At 42.3% G+C, this 22,572-nt stretch overlaps 1 protein-coding gene across 1 annotated transcript in view; it reads left to right on the top strand.

Annotated features, from left to right (window-relative positions):
* LOC115140261 (zinc finger matrin-type protein 4-like) overlaps nt 1-15,645 on the top strand; it is a 205,631-nt gene extending 189,986 nt beyond the window's left edge. The window contains exon 7 of the mRNA XM_029678516.2: nt 13,539-15,645. Within this exon, the coding sequence (XP_029534376.1) occupies nt 13,539-13,566 (28 nt within the window). The 3' untranslated portion in view covers nt 13,567-15,645. The remainder of the gene's footprint in view (nt 1-13,538) is intronic.
* The last annotated feature ends 6,927 nt before the right edge of the window (nt 15,646-22,572 follow it).

Raw genomic sequence — 22,572 nt, 5'->3', positions numbered from 1 at the left:
ATTTCAAAGATAGAAAAAAGGTACTAACGGTTGTTTTTTTCTTTGTATTATCTTTTACGAGAACTAATGTGTTATTCTCCAACATTCCTTTCACATTTCCACAAACTTCAACATGTTTCCTTTCAAATGGTACCAAGAAAATGCATATCCTTACTTCAGGGCCTGAGGTACAGGCAGTTAGATTTGGTTATGTCATTTTAGGCAAAACAAATGTTTTAAAGGGGCCTACCTGCCGCCTCTAGATGTGGGTTAACAGAACCTGAGATGGGCTTTCCTATGTGTAATGTCATCATCCACTGCAAGAGATCGAGACACAGGAGCAGCCAGGCTCGGAAATAAGAGCCTGGGTCACAACATGCATTTTCATGATCAAACGTGAAGAGGGGAAGGTAACGAGGCCGGTGGGAGCAGTACGAGGCAAGGCGGGGGCACGTTGTGTGATCGAGACCAGTCCCTCAGTCCCTCCGCTCCTCAGTCCCGCCGCTCTTCCACTATTGATAGGTCAAGCAGACAGCCTCATTACCATGCAGTCACCGATCCCTCGCCCAACTCCATTCCCCGCTGCTCGCCTGCACTCTTCTCTACCCTCCCTCCCAGCCTCCCTAACCCTCCCCCCACACTCACGCATACTAATGGTGTGCAGAAAGACATTAGCCACTGCGTTCTCTCACTCCCAGATGCCATGTCTGAGACTGGAGCGAATGAGTCTGTCAGGTTGGATGTTGTCGCAGTGATTTGTTATTGCTGCTCTTGTTTCCCATGTGTGGAACCAACCCCCCCCCCCAAAAAAAAAAAAAAAGAAATGATGATGATGTGCAAGTAGAGAGTAGAGATACTGGGTGCAAAAGAGCAAGAGGGTAAGTAATAATATGGGGATGAGGTAGTCGGGTGTGCTATTTACAGATTGGCTGTGTACAGGTACAGTGATTGGTAAGCTGCTCTGACAGCTGATGCTTAAAGTTAGAGAGGGAGATAAGACTCCAGCTTCAGAGATTTTTGCAATTAGTTCCAGTCATTGGCAGCAGAGAACTGGAAGGAAAGGCAGCCAAAGGAAGTGTTGGCTTTGGGGATGACCAGTGCAATATACCTGCTGGAGCGTGTGTAGCACACGGGGGTGGATGTTGCTATGGTGACCAATGAGCTGAGGTAAGGTGGGGCTTTACCTAACAAAGACTTATAGATGACCTGGAGCCAGTGGGTTTGGCGACGGATCTGTAGTGAGGGCCAGCCAACGAGAGCATACAGGTCGCAGTGGCGCTTTGGCGATAAAACGGATGGCACTGTGATAGACTACATCCAGTTTGCTGAGTAGAGTGTTGGGGGCTATTTTGTCAATGACATCTCCGAAGTCAAGGATCGGTAGGAGAGTCAGTTTTACGAGGGTATTTTTGGCGGCATGAGTGAAGGAGACTTTGTTAGGAAATAGGAAGCAGATTCTAGATTTAATTTTGGATTGGAGATGCTTAATATGAGTCTGGAAGGAGAGATTACAGTCTAACCAGACACCTAGGTATTTGTAGTTGGCCCCATATTCTAGGTCAGAACCGTCCAGAGTAGTGATGCTAGTCAGGCAGGAGGGTGCTGGCAGCAATTGGTTGAAGAGCATGCACTTAGTTTTACTAACATTTTAACACAGTTGGAGGCCACGGAAGGAGTGTTGTATGGAGTTGAAGCTTGTTTGGAGGTTAGCACAGTGTCCAAAGAAGGGCCAGATGTGTACAGAATGGTGTCGACAGAGTATATTGCTATACTCTATTATTGAGAGTATAGCAGACTCATTTGGGTGTAGATTTTATGGTGGGATTGGTATTCCACTGAAGCTACTCTGTTTGTGTGACAGGGAAAAGGGTGGTGCTGTGTGACCTCTGCTACGGACGTGACCATAAAACCTAATGTATTCAACAGCTGAAATACAGCCGTTAAAACGGTCAGACAAAGGCAGCTTGATTTATTCTGTTTATCCTGGTGGCTGGTGCCGTGCTGAACCTGGGATATGAAACCGAATGGAACAGTATGCTTTTCCCTAGTCACACGCACTGATACTGCTGCCTTCTCTCTGTCTGTCCCCTGTCCCCCATGGTCACAAAGAGAGAGGTATAGTGGGTAGGTATGTATGCTTTCATCCAGCCCCCCCCAGCACACCTGCTGCTCAGGCCCATGCCTTCTGCTGATTGACAGTCTGTCTGACATGTCTCTGAATTCTACCTCTCCTCCGTTTCCCCCTCTTTCTTTTCACTGTGATGATCAGTTTCCCACCAATATTTCCTGTGTCCCGCTTCTCTACACACAAACATCACTGTTTTGTTGTTTGTGATCTTCCTTTAACAAAGGAACCCTAGTCAAAAAAATCCTCTATTAGATCCTGTCAGATTTTGGAACCTATCCTATAGCATGTTACCCTTATAGTACATGTACAGTTTAACACAAACGTTCAGGTATCTATGCCATATTTAGCTGTGAGATTGTCCAATAAAGCTGCATTTGTCCAAATGTAGTGTCCATGTAGTGTCCATACATGGTCTGAAATAACAATGAATAGAATAATGTCGATACTATGGCTTGATAGGTTATAATAAGTAGGCAGGGTGAATTATTTGGCTGCTACAGTCACTATGGGAGCTCTTTCTAGAGCACCTGGTTAAAATTGTACATAAGATAATTTGTTTAACTCTGTAAATGGTTAAACTAGGGAGAAATGTGTACATAATCAACCTAAATTGAAATGTTGATTTATGTGGACAGTATGTGTTACTACATTATACCCTGATGAAGACAGCTCGTCTGTCAAAACGTTGGTTATTAGGTTATTAAATTATTGCATCTGTGCTCCTAGAGTGTGCAACTGTCCTTTTCTTTACCAAGTTAGTAAATTACACAGCCTCATGTTTTGACCACATCGGATTGAGGGTAATTACACATCCTTTTACCTCCCCTAGTCAAAATATCCCATATGATTAGGGATTTTTCCAATAGGACTGGCTCAAAAATCTGATAGGATTGAATCAATCCCATATTGTGGTTTGACAGTTGACAGTTTACTGGTCTTTCATTTGGATTGCAGTTCAACATAAATGTTCAGGTTTCTGTGCCATATTTAGCTGTCTCAAGAAAAAAAACTACAAATTAGATTATTTAAGATTATTCTTGCAAACATCCTGAATGTGGACAGTATGTGTTAGATTAAACAACCTCATGTTTTGACCACATCAAATTGAGTGTAATTACACATCCTTTATTTTTTTTATTTTTTTTTTACCTCAGATGAGTTATTATTATTATACATCTTAATTGTAATCACAAGTTGCAATGACACAATTGAATACTTAAAACAGATCAATATCACTGGTTTTGTACCATTGATTTTGTCATACGCACCAGCAGTTTTAGGACTTCTTACAATCATTTTCAAACTCAAATGGCAAGGAAAATTTGGGGTGCTCTCTGTATAAAAGTCACTGACCTAATATTTAATTTACTAACTTAGTAAAGAAAAGGAGAGTTGCACACTCTAGGAGCTCAGATGCAATAATTTAATAACCTTACACAAATGCATAGATTTGAGAGTCAAACTATCACTCAAAAAACAGCCAACTGTTGTACGTGTTGATATCCTATGGCAAGTCGTGATTCGTTGGAAGTTAAGTGTTTTTCTTCTTCCGCGTTTCGGCAGCCTCACAAAACTTCTGACATTCTAGAATTTAGATGGCTGTCTTCAGCAACTTCTCTTTAACCAGTGATATGTGACTTCATCTCAGATTCCCTGTGGCTTTGAATAGTGTTAATTTAAACAGTGCACACACACCAAACATTTACCCCCCGCTCTATTGATTTCAACTTGATATCAATATGAGTGATTGACAAATAAGTGCTGCGTTTCTCTTTACATTTTGGTGACCCCCAAATCAAAACACATCACTTCAAAATGCAGTTGGTTGTCTTTAGACGGTTTTCCTCTAAGTGTTGAAAATATTTCCAGTTTCCATGTGGTTTGAGAGTTGTGTTTAGTTTCAACAGCACATACAACCGGATGTCCCCCTTATCAATATGAGTTTTTATTTATTTATTTTATTTAACCTTTATTTAACCAGGTAGGCTAGTTGAGAACAAGTTCTCATTTGCAACTGCGACCTGGCCAAGATAAAGCATAGCAGTGTGAACAGACAACAGAGTTACACATGGAGTAAACAATAAACAAGTCAATAACACAGTAGAAAAAAGAGAGTCTATATACATTGTGTGCAAAAGGCATGAGGAGGTAGACGAATAATTACAATTTTGCAGATTAACACTGGAGTGATAAATGATCAGATGGTCATGTACAGGTAGAGATATTGGTGTGCAAAAGAGCAGAAAAGTAAATAAATATAAACAGTATGGGAATGAGGTAGGTAAAATTGGGTGGGCTATTTACCGATAGACTATGTACAGCTACAGCGATCGGTTAGCTGCTCAGATAGCAGATGTTTGAAGTTGGTGAGGGAGATAAAAGTCTCCAACTTCAGCGATTTTTGCAATTCGTTCCAGTCACAGGCAGCAGAGAACTGGAACAGTTAGTGATTAATTGCCACTTGTCAGAACAGGGTTTTTGGTGCATATGCAGTTTATAAGGGGATCATTAAAAAAATATATAAGTACTATGATTACTATTGTGGCAAATGTATATGTAGGTAGTGCATTTTATGTTTATGTTTTTAATATATCCCAAACTGTATTGAATATTGATTTGGACACTTCAAAACAGTGTTTTGACTTCGGGCTATTTATCAACGGGAAGAAGCGACATCATCATTTTCACCTTATGTTTTAGGAATATAAATGGAACTTTCAACTTGAATTTCCATTTATTTTCTACTTATTTAGGTAAAAACTGTTGAATGAGTCCAACAACTCATGATTGATGATCTACCAGAAATCATGAGAGTTTCACATACTGGCACATACTGTATATTTAGCAAAAACCAACAATATAAACATTTCTCATTTGCTATAACTATACAGTGACTTAAACATTATATACAAATGGCTACAATTTAGCTAACTAACGTTAGTCAGCTGATGGGCAAATTGTGGCTAAAAGTAGTTTCTTAGCTAGCATAAAAACGTGCATAAAATGCTGCCCAATGACGAAAATATGACAAACTTAATCAGGAAACATAAGGAAATACTGTACTCACACAGTGAAGGATATAACAGTTAGAATCTCTGTTTTCTAACATTATTATTCTGTGCCCAGCCACAGGCAGCGAGCTGAACTTGGTAGTTAATTAATACTCCAAGCTTGCGCTAGTTATGACGTCACCAGTCACTCTTAAAGGGACAGGTTTTCTTACAAGTGAATAAAACCGGAAATGAATATAGAACTGTTGTTTCCGATCAACGAAAATGTTGTAATTGTGGTTGTACTGTAGTGGAACTAATGACAACAAAATATAATTTAATGGATTAAATTTGAAAAAAGTTATAATAGGATTCTGTTTGGGGTGACAAAATCCTATATGATTCATGCAATCATGCAATCGGTCCAATAGGATTACTTTTTATTTCCATTAGGAAATTAGGATTCTGATAGAGGTAACACAAAATTGTGAGAATCCTATATGATTCTGTTGGAAAAATCACTAATCCTATTGGATTTTTTTTACTAAGGAAACTTTTGTTCCCTTGTTATTCCCTTGTCTTAGAAAATAAATAGTATTCTTCCACTCCCAAGAACAGTGCAAAAATAAAAGGTATTGTATTGACTTGTTATATGACAAGTCAAACAATAGAGGCTGTATCCTCTTTCATAGAATATTTCATTTTCCTATAGCCGATATATGATAGGAAAAGTCACTTTCGCTGATGATGCCGAGCACAAGCACCCCCAAGTTATGAAGGCTTACATGTGTCTTCTATTATGGTCTCAGCTTGGCATTATTAATGTCAATCAAGACCGTTCAGTCACGATAAAAAGATATTGCCACACAGACGAATGTGTGAAATGCAATTGTGTCTCTTTGTATATGAAAGGTCAGTCCCATTATTTTGTTGCCTTACAACCTGGAATTAAAATGCATTTTTGGAGAGTTTGTATCATTTGATTTACACAACATGCCCGCCACTTTGAAGATGCAAAATATTTTTCTTGTGAAACAAACAAGAAATAAGACAAAACAACAGAAAACCTGAGTGAGCATCAAACCCCCCCCCCCTTGGCAAATCTATCCACTGGGATTTTTCCCCATTCTTCAAGGAAAAACTGCTCCAGCTCCTTCAAGTTGGGTAGGTTCCGCTGGTGTACAGCAATCTGTAAGTCATACCACATATTCTCAATTGGATTGAGGTCTGGACTTTGACTAGGCCATTCCAAGACATTTAAATGTTCCCCATTAAACCACTCGAGTGTTGCTTTAGCAGTATGCTTAGGGTCATTGTCCTGCTGGAAGGTGAACCTCCGTCCCAGTTTCAAATCTCTGGAAGACTGAAACAAGTTTCCCTCAAGAATTTCCCCCGTATTTAGTAACATCCATCATTACTTCAATTCGGAACAGTTTCCCAGTCTCTGCTGATGAAAAACATCCCCACAGCATGATGCTGCCACCACCATGCTTTACTGTGGGCTTGGTGTTCTCAGGATTTTTGTCTCACCTGACCAGAATACCTTCTTCCATATGTTTGGGGAGTGTTCCACGTGCCTCTTGGTGAACACCAAACGGGTTTGCTTATTTTTTTGCTTATCTCTTATCTATTTGCTTATCTATTTTTGCTTATCACCAAACGGGTGATAAGTTTCCACAACTTTGTCCCTGACCTGTTTGGAGAGCTCATTGGTCTTCATGGTGCCTCTTGCTTGGTGGTGTTGCAGACTCTGGGGCCTTTCAGAACAGGTGTTTAACACACTGAGATCATGTGACTGATCAAATCCACCTGTTTGCAATCTAATTATGTGACTTCTGAAGGTAATTGGTTGCACTAGATCTAATTTAGGGGCTTCATAGCAAAGGGATTGAATACATATGCACTCACCACTTTTTAGATTTTTTATTTTTTGAAACAAGTTATTCTTTTCATTGCACTTCACCAATTTTGACTATTTTGTGTATGTCCATTACATGAAATCCAAATAAAAATATATTTAAATTACAGGTTGCAATGCAAGAAAATAGGAAAAACGCCAAGGAGGTGAATACTTTTGCAAGGCACTATATCTCTCTCTGCTGGCCCCTCTCCCTCTCTATGCCCCCTCTGTCTCTCTCTTCACCTCTCTTTCTCAATGCCCCCCTTCTCTCTCTCCCCTCTCTCCTCTCTCCCCCGTCCTCTCTCTCTCTCTCTCTAGCATGTCAGTCAGTAGAGGATTGCCCAGGAAAGAACTCCCCATGAGACACAATGCTGTGTGCCACAATTCCCCCAACACTTAGACAAATCCCCAACACCTGCTCCTCAAATCCGTCATGCACACACAATCATATTCACAACCATATTCACAAGAGGGATAACAGCAGCTATGTGTCTTCAAAGCAAAAAGGCAAATTAATCTAGTTTAACGTTACATCTGATTACAATGCAACAGCAACACATTTCCGTCTGTTCAAAGGTTTATTGGCTGGGGGAATGGATATGCTGGTTGCAGGCATCAGGCATCATTGCAGGAATATTTTCAGACTGGCAGTGCAACTGTAGTGTAGTTTCAGCACTGGTAAAATAGGGTGGTAAAATGTGAGCAGTAGGATATTTGTTTGGACCGGAGCAGACAACAGACCCTGTCTCAATGGTAGCATAAACAACCATATGGAAAATCCTGGAGAGAACACTTTACCAACATAAATCTGGCCACTGTATCGAGCTGCAGCTTAGTGGCTGCGGTAATGCCTAGAGGGGAGGCAGAGGCAATTGATTCTGAAAGTGGCTGTCTGAGGCTGATGCTGATGGCTGCTTCCAGCACTGTGAAGTAGAGTAGTGACTTTGGGTTTGTTTTTTATGAAGGTGTTGGATTTCTAAAATATTGACCAACTACAATGCATTGTGTGCTGGAGCAGAAAAAGCTTGAGCACCAGTGGGAAGAGGAGGAGGAGGAGGAGGAGGAGGAGGAGGAGGAGGAGGAGGAGGGATGTTTAATTTCCGAGCCCATCTTTCTCCAGTGATCATCCCCTGTGTGATGGCTTCATGATTTATAATAATGCTCAGTGGAGGCTCTGCTGAGGCCCTTCCACTCTGGCACCGCCTGGCCTTGGTGAGATGCACCGATTAGATGCTCAGTGGAGGGAAGTTTAGAAAGCGCTTTACGGCTCTGTAGAAGGTAGATATCAACAAACAGGCGGGGGCAGCTTGAAAGCAAACCATCAAACAGGAGAGATTGCAGCACAAAGGAGGTAACAGGCAAAGCCACAGAGACAGTCGACAGTCCAATCGGCGTGCGTTTCTCTTATATGATAGAGCCTAATTTCCTCATTCGTTGACTTCCTAATTAATTCCTAATGCGCATTGGGAGGGAGATAGCTAGGGGCCCAGTATTGGCTACAGAATAGACACATTGTCAATCCCAAATTACATGCGTCTGTACCAGCTCACCTGCTAATCCAAGCTGACATTCTTTCTCTCCAAGCTTTATCTTTCCATCACTCTATTGTTTGGTTTAAGTCATCAGAAATATTTCAGATTGAAAAGATCACTCCATGATGAGCACACTAGACCGACACATGAGAGAGAACTCAGGCCTCTGAGGCTAGCCTTTCAACTATGTATCTTCAACGTGCTTTTGGTCTGACATTTAGTGCCACCAGCTTCCACGACAGACACACGTCTTCTTTACATGACGTCCGGCACGTCCCCTGTGATGTCCCACAGAAAGACATTACCACAAATACACCAGAGGAGAAACATGGCCAAGAACACATTAAGAATGTGTGTGAATGTATAGAATGGCTGGGTTTATGAATATACCACTTAAAATTATGTGTAAGGAATATTTATTTTACAGCATTTAGTATGATGATAACTTGCCGGTATACTGTACAAATTTGGAGGACTGCTGCTGTTATGTAGATTGAAATAGTCTTGGACAGGCAACTCGTTCTTACATAGCAACACAACCAGGGTATCATAAGCTGCAACATAGAAAGAAGAAGGGAGGCATTTTATCACAAAGGGAGAATTAACTTCAAAGGGACTGAACATGTCCATGTGGATATAGGCATGGAGATAAATAATTCATGGATAATTCCTCCACCAGAGTAATGTGCTGACCGAGTTTGTCACACACTGTATGAATACATAAGTTGTGTGTTTGCAATCACGTGTTTAAGGTCTCTGCATTCAGATGGTGTGGTTTCTATTTGCCGTTGCACCAAGTGAAACTATGTAACTTACACTCGCTTCACGGTAAATTAATTATAAGGCAGTTTGCCTTGAGAGGGAAAATAGAGGAGGCTTGATACTGCTGCTGGAAAATGTATCTTTCCTGTCTCTGACTGACTTGAAGGCTACGGTAGTAGAGAGGGAGGAAGGAGAGGGGGAAGAGGTAGAAGGTGGGGTGGGCAGAGAGGGGGAAGAGGGCGAAGGAGAGGGTGAGGGGAGTGGAAAAGGTGAAGGAGAGGGGGAAGGAGAGGGTGAGGGGAGTGGAAAAGGTGAAGGAGAGGGGAAGGAGAGGGTGGGGTGGGCGGAGACGTGGAAGAGGGCAAAGGAGAGGGTGTGGGGAGGGGAGGGGAAAGGGTGATGTGAGTGGAGAGAGGGAGGGGAGTGAAGAGGGTGAAGGAGAGGGTGGGGTGGGGGGAGAGGGAAAGGGGAGGGTGTGGGGAGGGGAGGGGAAAGGGTGATGTGAGTGGAGAGAGGGAGGGGAGTGAAGAGGGTGAAGGAGAGGGTGGGGTGGGGGAGAGGGAAAGGGGAGGGTGTGGGGAGGGGAGGGGAAAGGGTGATGTGAGTGGAGAGAGGGAGGGGAGTGAAGAGGGTGAAGGAGAGGGGTGGGGTGGGGGAGAGGGAAAGGGGAGGGTGTGGGGGAGGGGAGGGGAAAGGGTGATGTGAGTGGAGAGAGGGAGGGGAGTGAAGAGGGTGAAGGTGAGGGTGGGGTGGGGGGAGAGGGAAAGGGGAGCTGGAGGCTGTGCAGACATTCTCAACGCTGTTCTAAAAGTCTGTCCTGCTGTCAGTCTTGGGCGGATGCATCTTTAAGAGCTGTCATTTAGATGGAAAGGAAGGCAGTCAGCAGCAACAGCAGTGTGCTTGTTAGAGGGGGGCAGGCAACCCTATAGTAGATGTTGCCACTAACAATGTAGGACCCTTTTCAGACTCATCACAGAGTGGCCTTGCTTGGCTGAGCTTTTCTCAACGACTTACAGAAATGCTGTGCTCGAGAGGAAATTATCAAATAAACAAAATTATTTAAGGATGGTACTTGGATTAGATTTTCAGCTGCAGGGACAGCAGAGTTTGAAAATGAGACTTGGTTACAATGTGTTCTCTTGGTTAACTTGGCTTGCTACTGTTATAAACATCTATCTCTGCTGCCCTTTTGGTTGCAAGGCCTCATTCAGTTGTCTCATTGTTGTGGTCTGTAATGATCTAGTTAATTAGACCAATTGAACTATGCTCCTTAGACCTCTGGAAAAATATAATGTGTTGTACCAGCCAGTGTTCAACCACCTGAGATCAGAATACATTAGTACTGAGTCCAAAGTAGGGACAACTATAATGTCTGAACATCAGGTGAAAAATCAAGAAATACCTGCATGGTTTCAGATGCACACATTTTTTATTGAGTGCAACATTGTCCTTTGTACCACAAACGAACACATGAAAATCTCTGGATTTGGATACACTGCATTTGAACTGAACAGTGGGTGAAACAGTAAATTCAAATTTATCATTTAGCCTACAAAATTATGGCTGCATGTTTTCCTGAATGTGTTGTAATTAGTCAGGTTTTATAGTGATGCAAAGTAGCTGAAGAGGCTTCATTCATATGAGTGAAAAAGGCTCTGTCTATCTAGAGTCCCTCTAATGAAAACAAAATGCTAAATACGTCTTTGAGTGGAATACATTCAGCTCTGCTGGTGTGCTGAGAATGTGTTCATTTTCCTCCATTTGATGGAACTGTTTGCTTTCTCCAAAGGGAGGCCTCGTCTCAAGGTTGTTTTATTTCTCAACTTTACTCAGTGAATGTTGCGTTAATCTTACTCTTACTATATAATCCCCCACCTCCCCTCTGCTTTCATTATTCTGTGTTTGTGCGTGTGTGTGTGTGTACATGCACTTGTGTGTTTGCATGCACTTTCCGTGAGTGCTTCTGGGTGTGTGTGTGTGGTGTGTGTAGACTAAGGTCTATGCAAGTCTGATACATTGGCCTTTATGGCGGACTGATTCAGAACTAATGTGGGCCCTGCTCTGCTGCTCTGGCCACATCATCTAGGGACTACATCAACAGGATGGGGACTATCTCAGCAGGGTGGGGACTAACTCATGGGGACCAACTCAGCAGGATGTGGACTACCTTATGGGACTACCACATGGGGACTAATTCAGCAGGATGAGTACTCCTTCATGGGGACTAACTCAGCAGGATGGGGACTAACTCATGGGGACTACCTCATATGGGACTAACTCAGCAGGATGTTCATTTTACAATCTAAACAGTGATTACTCTCTCTGCTTTTACAATCTAAACAGTGATTACTCTCTCTTACCCTGGAGGTAACATAGAAACCCCAGACTAAATGCAAGTCAGGGAATCGATTACTTGAACAAATAATGCTTGTAGATTAACTACTGTTAATGTGATGGGATTTACAGTGCATGAACTGTTACAGGAAGTATATTACTATATGTTTTAATACCCAATTAAAATTAAACACTCTGTCAATTCCTAAGAATTTGTAAGACTCTTGTTTGCATAAAATGGACAGAGACCAGTCTCAAAATCAATCAGCAGCGTTTATTCTCGAGAGTACTGAACATGATACAGTTTACCACAGGTTATAAACCTAAAATGACATCATTCATTTTCTAACTGTCCCGTCTCTTCTTCACCCTGGTACAAAGGCTGTATAGTTCTCAAGCCTTCCCACATCGCCTCTCCTAATTTAGATCATTTATGATCCGAGCCAAGGTCTGCCTGTGTAGATAAGCATTCTAGCCAGTCTAGCGATAATTTCATTCATTTCTACCAAGGAACAGACAGTCATTGTTCTAATTCTTGATTATATTTACACACATTATATTCAGTACTAGGATTAAAAGGAAATGCATACATATACAATAACATAATAGTATTCTGATTAGTCAGTCCTGATTGAAATGTATACATAATTAGTCATTATTGATAAAAAAAATCCCTTAACATGAACCAATGGGGGTTAAGAATTCTGTTGTAGTACTGTTTTGGTAGTCTATTGGCTCAAAATAAGCTGTGATATACAGTCCCAGTCAAACGTTTTTGGACACACCTACTCATTCCAGGGTTTTTCGTTATTTTACTATTTTCTACATTGTAGAATAGTAGTGAAGACATCAACATTATGAAATAACACATGTGGAATCATGTAGTAACCAAAAAAGTGTTAAACAATCTAAATATATTTTAGATTTTAGATTCTTCAAAGCAGCCACACTTTGCATTTGTGACAGCTTTGCACACTCTTGGTATCCTTGAATGTAAGGTAGCCTGGCGGGTAGGCGATTTGGCCCAGTAACCTTTCTGGATTGAATGCCTGAGCAGACAAGGTACAAATCTGTCGATCGCCCCTGAGGCAGTTAACCCCCAACAACAACTATTCCCCAGGCACCGATGACGTTGATGTTAATTAAGGCAGGCCCCCGCACCTCTCAGAGGGGTTGGATTAAATGTGATAGACATATTTCAGTTGAAAGCATTCAGTTGTACAACTGACTAGGTATCCTCCTTTCCAACCCCCTCTTTTTCTCTGCTGTAGACTATCTATAGCACGGCAGACTATCATATTAGATGTGGAATGGTCGTCATGCTTTGAAAAATGTCATACCATATTAAGTGAGAGGGCCTTTAAGTATGATTTCTCTTAGACAGGGAAAGAACAGGGAGAGGCATCTCTGACAGTGATTGTGTGTTGATAAACCATTCGATAAGGCCTTTAGTCAATGTTGCGATGTCCTGGATATGCTATAAAACCTGGCATTCCTCTTAAATCACCACACAAGTGGGATTAGATGTTGGCTACTCTAAGTGTCATCAGTGAGCTCCGAGGGCCTTGTTGAGGACATGAAAAACGAGCGCATAAAGTCAAGTGGTGCGTGACGTACGGGAGACAGAGATGAGAAAGTGTCCTGAGGAGGGTTTTGTATCCAGTCTAGATGAGATGAGGCTGTTTAGACCTCATACTTTAACTACCCTCTGCTGCTGGTTGTGATGGTCTCCTTATTGTGGGAACTTTATTGTTGATCTTATCAGGATAATTTCCTTTTTACCTGGTTTATTTTATTGGTTGAGATATAATTTACTTTTGTGGTCTCATGACAATAACTTCTCTCCCATTCTCTCCCTTTCCCTCCCTCTCTCTCTTGTTCTCTCCCTCTCTGTGTCTTTCTTTCTCCTGCAGCCTGAAGAATCAGATATGTGTCCAGTGAATCTTGAAGAACAAAATAAACCATTGGATTGATGTCAGACAAGCTGTGGTCAGCTTGCCCTGCTTTTTCTGCCTCTGCTCTGCTTTCTCTCTCTACCACACATACACACACACACACACACACACACACACACACACACTTTCTCTCTCTCTGTCTCTCTCCATGGCCCTGCTGGTATACAGTAGGAGAACAAGGGGTTTTGTAACGCTCCATCTCCACAGCATCTCTCTCACCTGTCAACGTAAAGCTTCTGCAGAACTCTTCTCATTTTGGCCGTGTGATCATCAACATTCCACACTAACAGATTTTCAGTATGTTTAAAGACAATGGTCCAACAGCATAAAAGTTGAAAGGAAAAAAGGACGGTCCCCTCAATGCATGATGAAACGAACAACCTGCAACTTCATGCTAACTATGCTTTTTGCTTTAGCTGTGTTAGAGAGAGGAATACTCTGTGGCATTTTGACTTGAGGAGTATAGTTTTTTGTAGTTTCTTTACCTTTGAAACAGAAAATGTATGAGATAACTTATATGTAGGTAATATATTGTTTTTAGATTTTATTTGAGTAATTTATTCAATCAATTGTATTTGGATTGCCATCAGAATTATTTTTTTTCAGAATAATGTATAACATTATAATAATGGTTTAATGATTGGGTCTACAGTATACTACAGTATGTATTACCATACAATCTTACAATAACATAATATCCCTGGTGGACATAAGGTTTTGTTGGCAATAATAATGACAGTTTAAGAAATGCCTTTGAACATAATATATATTTTTAAATTTTTGGAATTGATCTTTCTGTGTCCCTAGCAGTCTTGGAAGGAGAATCTAGATAGGGATCTATGTTGTCAGTGTTCCAGGTCTCAACATGTGTTCTCTGTTCCTCCATGTGGTTTTGAGGTTCATATGTGGTCTTCGTCTCAGGGAGGTCCCATTGATTACTATTGTTCAGAATCATGATTCAGATTCATGAACAGTTTTAAAATGTTACTACGTTCGTGTTCACTGAATTCATTCCAAAAAAGCCTTTTAGAATGTGTAAGTAATACAGCCAATTACAGTAAATTTGAATCAAACCATGTTATTCTGTAATGGTGTGAAACATTGCTGTTATGATGATGATGTCTTATTCAGAGATGGAGAGTATTTAAAAAGCAATCCAACTTTAATATACAACCTTATTACAACATTCTGTAGCAACTCTTTCATTCTAGTATGTTATTCGAACATCAAAGCTACGTTATGACAGTGGTTCCTGTTGCCATAGCAGGTGTTTTAGTAGAAATGTCTATTTGTTCTTACTGCTGTGGACTAAACAGTTTATTGGTAATTGGGAAAGCAGATGCATCTTTATACAGATATAAGTTATTTATTTTCCTGTCAGTACAGTGCAGTCAGTGTCTGTCGACAGCAAATATGTGTTTGATCAATAGCCTTGATAAATGTGTTAAAATGTATTTTTGTGCTAATTTATAAAAAACTGATCTGTTTGTTTTGAAAGTACCATTGTCTGGAATTGTTACACCAGTTGAAACCGAGCCTTTTTAGATGTTTTGATAAGACTTCAACTGTTTTTATTTACTGCTTACTCAACAACAACAAAACACCAAAGCATGTTCATGGGCATTAGAGAGATGGAGAGAGAAACTCACAAACATACAACAAATCTTTCTGAACTGAACACCAACTGAAGAAAAACACACAACAAATCATTCTGAACTGAACACCAACTGAAGCTGGCTCAACTGAGAGCCATCCGCCTTGTGAGATGCCACAGGCAAAAAAAAAAAAAACTAATGTACAAAGTGTTTTTACTATTACAAGCAACTTAAGATGTACTCTGTGCACGAATGATTTACTAATTAATGCAACTCTGCGATCCACTGAATTGCTTTGCTCAACCCAAGTCATAACGTTACATTCTGCCCAACTTTTGCATTGGATCTAGTGTCTCTCCCTCGATCTCCAGAGGAATACCACATCTCATACACTCTACTCACTTTGTGCGCTCTCTGGGTTATGTACTATCCTGTGTCTGAAAAAGAATAAAAAGACACTTGCAACTATACTATACTGCCTGTCCTGTTGTGTTCATTTGTTCCGCCTATGTTTTCCTCCGAGCTGGCATTCTTATCCGCAAAGTTAACATGCCCCATTTCTCAAAGGAAAATCCATTTTCACAGTTGACTGAAGATAGAGAATTCCTGAATACTGTTGTCATCCTGTGCTGTACCATTCCATATCAATATCAGGAGACATGGCAGTGAGCAATACGAGTTACTACCCATCACATGCTTTTTACTGAGTAAGATACAGTGCTTCTATATGGAGGTGGTTGCATTCCCATCGCCTGTCAGAGTCTAGACACCTCTGGGGAATACAACCTCTGTTTTTATCTAACCCTAGAGCTGAGCTGACTCTTTTGTCGGAAGGAGTAGCACAGGTATTCCTCTATCTGCTATTCCCCTGGAATCAAAGTCGTCCAGCTACACTATATAAACAAAAGTATGTGGACACCCCTTCAAATTACTGGATTTGGCTATTTCAGCCACACCCGTTGCTGACAGGTGTTCACAGACATGCAATCTCCCTATACAAACATTGACAGTAGAATGGCCTTACTGAAGAGATCAGTGACTTTCAATGTGGCACTGTAATAGGATTTTTCCTTTCCAACAAGTCAGTTTGTCAAATTGATGCCCTGCTAGAGCTACCCCGGTCAACTGTAAGTGCTGTTATTGTGACGTGGAAGTGTCTAGGAGCAACAACGGCTCAGCCGCGAAGTGGTAGGTCACACAAGCTCACAGAACGGAACCGCCGAGTGCTGAAGCACGTAGCTCATAAAAATGGTCTGTCCTCGGTTGCAGCACTCACTATTGAGTTCCAAACTGTCTCAGGAAGCAATGTCAGCACAATAACTGTTCGTCGGGAGCTTCGTGAAATGAGTTTTGTGGCTGAGCAGCTGCCCACAAGCCTAACATCTCCATGCGCAATGCCAAGTGTCAGTTGGAGTTATGTGAAGCTCGCCGCCATTGGACTCCGGAGCAGTGGAAACACGTTCTCTGTAGTGATGAATCACGCTTCACCATCTGGCAGTTTGACAGACAAATCTGGCTTTGGCGAATGCTAGGAGAAAGCTACCTGACCAACTGCGTAGTGCCAACTGTAAAGTTTGGTGGAGGAGGAATAATGGTCTGAGGCTGTTTTTCGTGGTTCGGGCTAGGCCCCTTAGTTCCAGTGAAGGGACATCTTAACGCTACAGCATACAATGACAGATGATTATGTGCTTCCAACTTTATGGCAACAGTTTGGGGAAGGCTCTTTCCTGTTTTAGCATGACATCACCCCCGTACACAAAGTGAGGTCCATACAAAAATGGTTTGTCGAGATCAGTGTGGAAGAACTTGACTGGCATGCACAGAGCCATGACCTCAACCCACTGCACACCTTTGAGATTAATTGGAACGCTACCTCACTAATGCTTTTTAAACTTTTATTTCACCTTTATTTAACCGGCTAGTTGAGAACAAGTTCTCATTTGCAATTGCGACCTGGCCAAGATAAAGCATAGCAATTCGACACATACAACAACACAGAGTTACACATGGAATAAACAAAACATAGTCAATAATACAGTACAACAAAAAAACAAAAAGTATATATACAGTGAGTGCAAATGAGGTAAGATACGGGAGTTAAGGCAATAAATAAGCCATGGTGGTGAAGAAATTACAATATAGCAATTAAACACTGGAATGGTAGATATGCAGAAGATGAATGTGCAAGTAGAGATACTGGGGTGCAAAGGAGCAAGATAAATATATAAATACTGTATAGGGATGAGGTAAGTAGATAGATGGGCTGTTTACAGATGGGCTATGTATAGGTGCAGTGATCTGTGAGCTGCTCTGACAGCTGGTGCTTAAAGCTAGTGAGGTAGATATGAGTCTCCAGCTTCAGAGATTTTTGCAGTTCGTTCCAGTCATTGGCAGCAGAGAACTGGAGGGAAAGACGACCAAAGGAGGAATTGGCTTTTGGGGTGACCAGTGAGATATACCTGCTGGAGCGTGTGCTACGAGTGGGTGCTATTATGGTGACCAGTGAGCTGAGATAAGGCGTGGCTTTACTAGCAGAGACTTGAAGATAACCTGTAGCCAGTGGGATTGGCGACGAGAATGAAGCGAGGGCCAATCAACGAGAGCGTACAACTGGAAGGAGAGTCTGGAAGGAGAGTTTACAGTATAACCAGACACCTAGGTATTTGTAGTTGTCCACAAATTCTAAGTCAGAGCCATCCAGAGTAGTGATGCTGGACAGGCGAGCAGGTGCGGGCAGTGATCGGTTGAATAGCATGCATTTAGTTTTACTTGCATTTAAGAGCAGATGGAGGCCATGGAAGGAGAGTTGTATGGCATTGAAACTCGTCTGAAGGTTATTTAACACAGTGTCCAAAGAGGGGCCAGAAGTATACAGAATGCTGTCGTCTGCTTAGAGGTGTACCAGAGGGTCACCAGCAGCAAGAGCAACATACTTGATGTATACAGAGAAGAGAGTCGGCCTGAGGATTGAACCCTGTGGCACCCCCATAGAGACTGCCAGAGGTCCAGACGACAGGCCCTCCAAATTGACACACTTAACTCTATCAGAGAAGTAGTTGGTAAACCAGGTGAGGCAATCATTTGAGAAACCAAGGCTGTCGAGTCTGCCAATAAGAATGTGGTGATTGACAGAGTCGAAAGCCTTGGCCAGGTCGATGAATACGGCTGCACAGTAATGTCTCTTATCAATGGCGTTTATGATATCGTTTAGGACCTTGAGCGTGGCTGAGGTGCACCCATGACCAGCTCTGAAACCAGATTGCATAGCGGAGAAGGTACGGTGGGATTCGAAATGGTCGGTAATCTGTTTGTTAACTTGGCTTTCGAAGACCTTGGAAAGACAGGGTAGGATAGTCTGTAGCAGTTTGGGTCTAGAGGTTCACCCCATTTGAAGAGGGGGATAACCGTGGCAGCTTTCCAATCTTTGGGAATCTCAGACGATACGAAAGAGAGGTTGAACAGGCTAGTAATAGGGGTTGCAACAATTTCGGCAGATAATTTTAGAAAGAGAGGGTCGAGATTGTCTAGCCCGGCTGATTTGTAGGGGTCCAGATTTTGCAGCTCTTTTGAACATCAGCTATCTGGATTTGGGTAAAGGAGATATGGTGGAGGCTTTAGCGGGTTGCTGTGGAGGGTGCCGGGCAGTTGACCGTGGTAAGGGTAGCCAGGTGAAAAGCATGGCCAGCCGTAGAGAAATGCTTATTGAAATTCTCAATTATAGTGGATTTATCGGTGGTGACAGTTTTTCCTAGCCTCAGAGCAGTGGGCAGCTGGGAGAAGGTGCGCTTATTCTCCATGGACTTTACAGTGTCCCAGAACTTTTTTGAATTAGTACTACAGGATGCAAATTTCTGTTTGAAAAAGCTAGCCTTAGCTTTCCTAACTGCCTGTGTATATTTTTTCCTAAGTTCCCTGAAAAGTTGCATATCACGGGGGCTATTCGATGCTAATGCAGAATGCCACAGGATGTTTTTGTGCTGGTCAAGGGCAGACAGGTCCGGAGTGAACCAAGGACTATATCTATTCCTAGTTCTACATTTTTTTGAATGGGGCATGCTTATTTAAGATGGTGAGGAAGGCACTTTTAAAGAATAGCCAGGCATCATCTACTGACGGGATGAGGTCAATGTCATTCCAGGATACCCCGGCCAGGTCGATTAGAAAGACCTGCTCACAGAAGTGTTTTAGGGAGCGTTTGACAGTGATGAGGGGTGGTCGTTTGGTCGCAGACCAATTACGGATGCAGGCAATGAGGCAGTGATCGCTGAGATCTTGATTGAAAACAGCCCGTGTTTACGTATGTGGAGTTGTACCTGGTAGGTTCATTGATAATTTGCGTGAGATTGAGGGCATCAAGCAGAAGTCATCAAATAAGAGCACCTGGGGAGTGGGAGTGGAGCTAGGCACTGCAGGACCTGGATTAACCTCTACATCACCAGAGGAACAGAGGAGAAGTAGGATAAGGGTACGGCTAAATGCTATAAGAACTGGCTATCTAGCACTTTCGGAACAGAGAGTAAAAGGAGCAGGTTTCTGGGCACGATACATAGATTCAAGGCATAGTGTACAGACAAAGGTAAGGTAGGATGCGAGTACATTGGAGGTAAACCGAGGCAATGAGTAATGATGAGAGAGATATAGTCTCTAGAGACAGTTAAACCAGGTGATGTCATCGAATATGTAGGAGGTGGAACAACATGGTTGGTTAAGGCATATAGAGCAGGGCTTGAGGCTCTACAGTGAAATAAGACAGTAATCACTAACCAGGACAGTAATGGACGAGGCATATTGATATTAGAGAGAGGCATGCGTAGCCAAGTGAACATATGGGTCCAGTGAGTGGTTGGGCTGACTGGGGACACGGCGATTCAGACAGTTAGCAGGCCAATGCTAACATGCTAACAGTTAGTAGGCTGGGGTTAAACAAACTAGCAGTTAGCAGACCAGGGCTGGCAAGCAAGCAGTTAGCAGGGGCTAGCAGTTAGCAGACTGGGGCAGGCAAGCTAGCAGTTAGTAGACCGGGGCTAGCAAGTTAGCCTTTGGGAGACGTCGCGATGGGGGTAAGTCTGTTTTTGCCTCTTCGTGCGGTGACGTCGATAGATAGTCATGGAATTAGTAGGGTTCCAAGTAGCTCTAGGTAATGCCGTGACGTTGTATTGGTTAATGTGACGACTGTTGCTCATCGAATGATTATAAGTCTTAATTACGTGATTAACTGAATCAAGGAAAAATAGTTTTCATTGAGTTTCTATTTCCCAAATTAACTCAAAGAATATCAGAATATCGATTTTACAACAGCCGCTAATTAACCAGTTGCCTCTATCAGTCTCATAATTAGAATGTTGTATATAGCCCTTGAATCTGCACGGACCCGGGTCACACTAATGAATTCGTACCACACCAATCTTAATTGAATATTTATTTACTAACAAGCTAAAATGATGATAAGAGATAGACAAAAAACATTATAGGCTATTGATTCGACCTCAGTATTGTGACGACCCTCCCACTCTGTCTGCCGTATTCTCTCTTTGTTGTTTCCTTATTAGGATGCTGGTGGGCGGAGTTGGGAAGGTCGTCAGCTACATGGGAAACACCTGGGCCCGGTGTCTCCCAGGATAAATACACCACTTCCCCATTCATGGAGGAGACTCTCTTCATGCATACACCTTTATAGATTTTTGTTGTGTTTCTTGGTGATTTTTTTGCTTTAGCATCTTTCAACACCCTGCATTATCACATTCATGCATGCAAAACACTCACTTACACTACTGATTACTGATTACACACACCATTGTATATTATACTTAGTTACTTATTTAATAAATATATATTTTGTTACTCCTTATCTCCACGTTGTCTCCCTTTGTTACGGGCTTTGGGCCGGTTTGTGACAAGTGGGGGCTCATCCGGGATATTTGAACTATTGGTTTGGGAGACCGTGGAGGTACGTGTTTGGTTTGCATATTTTGTTTGAGTTTGATAGGCCCAGTATTGGTTGCCTTTGTTGTTTGGTTTGGGTGCTGCGTTGGAGAGAGTATAATGCTTAGTTTCCAGGCCCTGCCTAGCCTGGAAACTCTTGTTCTACTTTCTGTTGGGATGTCAGTCTGAGGTGAGTAATCGGCTGTGTACATCGGTGGGAGATTTGGGTAGGATAGCGACGTGTTTCATTTTTTGGAATATGTTGGGCATGGTTAATGTTATTTTTGTGTGGTGTCTGTGGACTGAGCAGTTGTCTCGGGGGCACATCCGTGGCTTGGTGGAATTTGCCAGCATGCTGGGGAGTTTTTCCTTGCCAGCGGGCTACAGTGCGTTTACCGCAAATCCGCACGAAGACAAGGGTTGAGTTATTGTAGGTTTTGGGGAAGCTCCGTATCTCATCTCTCTTCTGTGATGCTCAGGGTGATTGTCAATTCTCGGGTTGTGGTCTGGTGTGCTCAGCAGAGGGGAAGAGCGAGATTTTTTTTGTGTGACTATGGCGTCTTATGTAGATGAGTTCATTCGCTTTCCATCGGAGGAGTTGTTAGATTTAGGCACTAAAGGTCGCCGAACACTACAAGGTTGAGATTCGTGATAACCGTCTAAAGAATTCTATTAGGTTGATATTGAAGGCCAATCTGATGGAGAGTGGTATTCTTGAAGTTACCACTGGGCCAGCCTCTGCTGAGGATTTGTCGTCTCCCCATAACGTTACAATGGCCATTCCATCTGTTAGTCCTAGTAGCCTTCTTTTTGAACAGCAGAAAGAACTGCTTCTGTTACAGCTGGAGCATGATCGTGAGAAGCTAGAGCATGATCGTGTAAAGTATGAAAAGTAATTGGCATTTAAACAAGATCTGGAGTGTGCTAAAATCAAGTTGCAACAAGAACGTATAGAGTTGGTTAGGGAAGGAAAGATCTCAGGGGAGAGTTTGTTTTGGGAAGGTGACGCATATTTACCTAGGGGTAGTTCCTCTTTTGGTCGTGCCCCAGAGACATTTGATATTGTTGGGAACTTACGGTTATTGCCTCAGTTTAATGAAAGGGACCCGAGACATTATTTTTGTTGTTTGAGCGTGTTGCTGACGCTAGGAGTTGGCCTGATTCTGACCGCACTTTAATGTTGCAGTGTGTGCTGACTGGTAAAGCGCAGGAAGCATATTCAGCTCTTAGTGTACACGACAGTGCCAGTTATGATAAAGTTAAAACAGCTGTGTTACAGATTTATGAATTGGTCCCTGAGGCTTACCGCCAACGATTTAGAACTTTAAAAAGGGATGATAAGCAGACTCATGTTGAGTTTGCGTGACAATTATCTTTACAGTTTAATCGCTGGTGTTCCGCCTCTGCAGTTGTGACTTTCCAAGGGCTGTGTGATCTGATTATGTTAGAGCAATTTAAGGACACAATTCCTGATC

This window comes from Oncorhynchus nerka, linkage group LG13 (assembly GCF_034236695.1).
Source record: "Oncorhynchus nerka isolate Pitt River linkage group LG13, Oner_Uvic_2.0, whole genome shotgun sequence".
In the NCBI taxonomy this organism is placed as follows: Eukaryota; Metazoa; Chordata; class Actinopteri; order Salmoniformes; family Salmonidae; genus Oncorhynchus; species Oncorhynchus nerka.
This window is presented reverse-complemented; position numbering and strand designations above follow the sequence as displayed.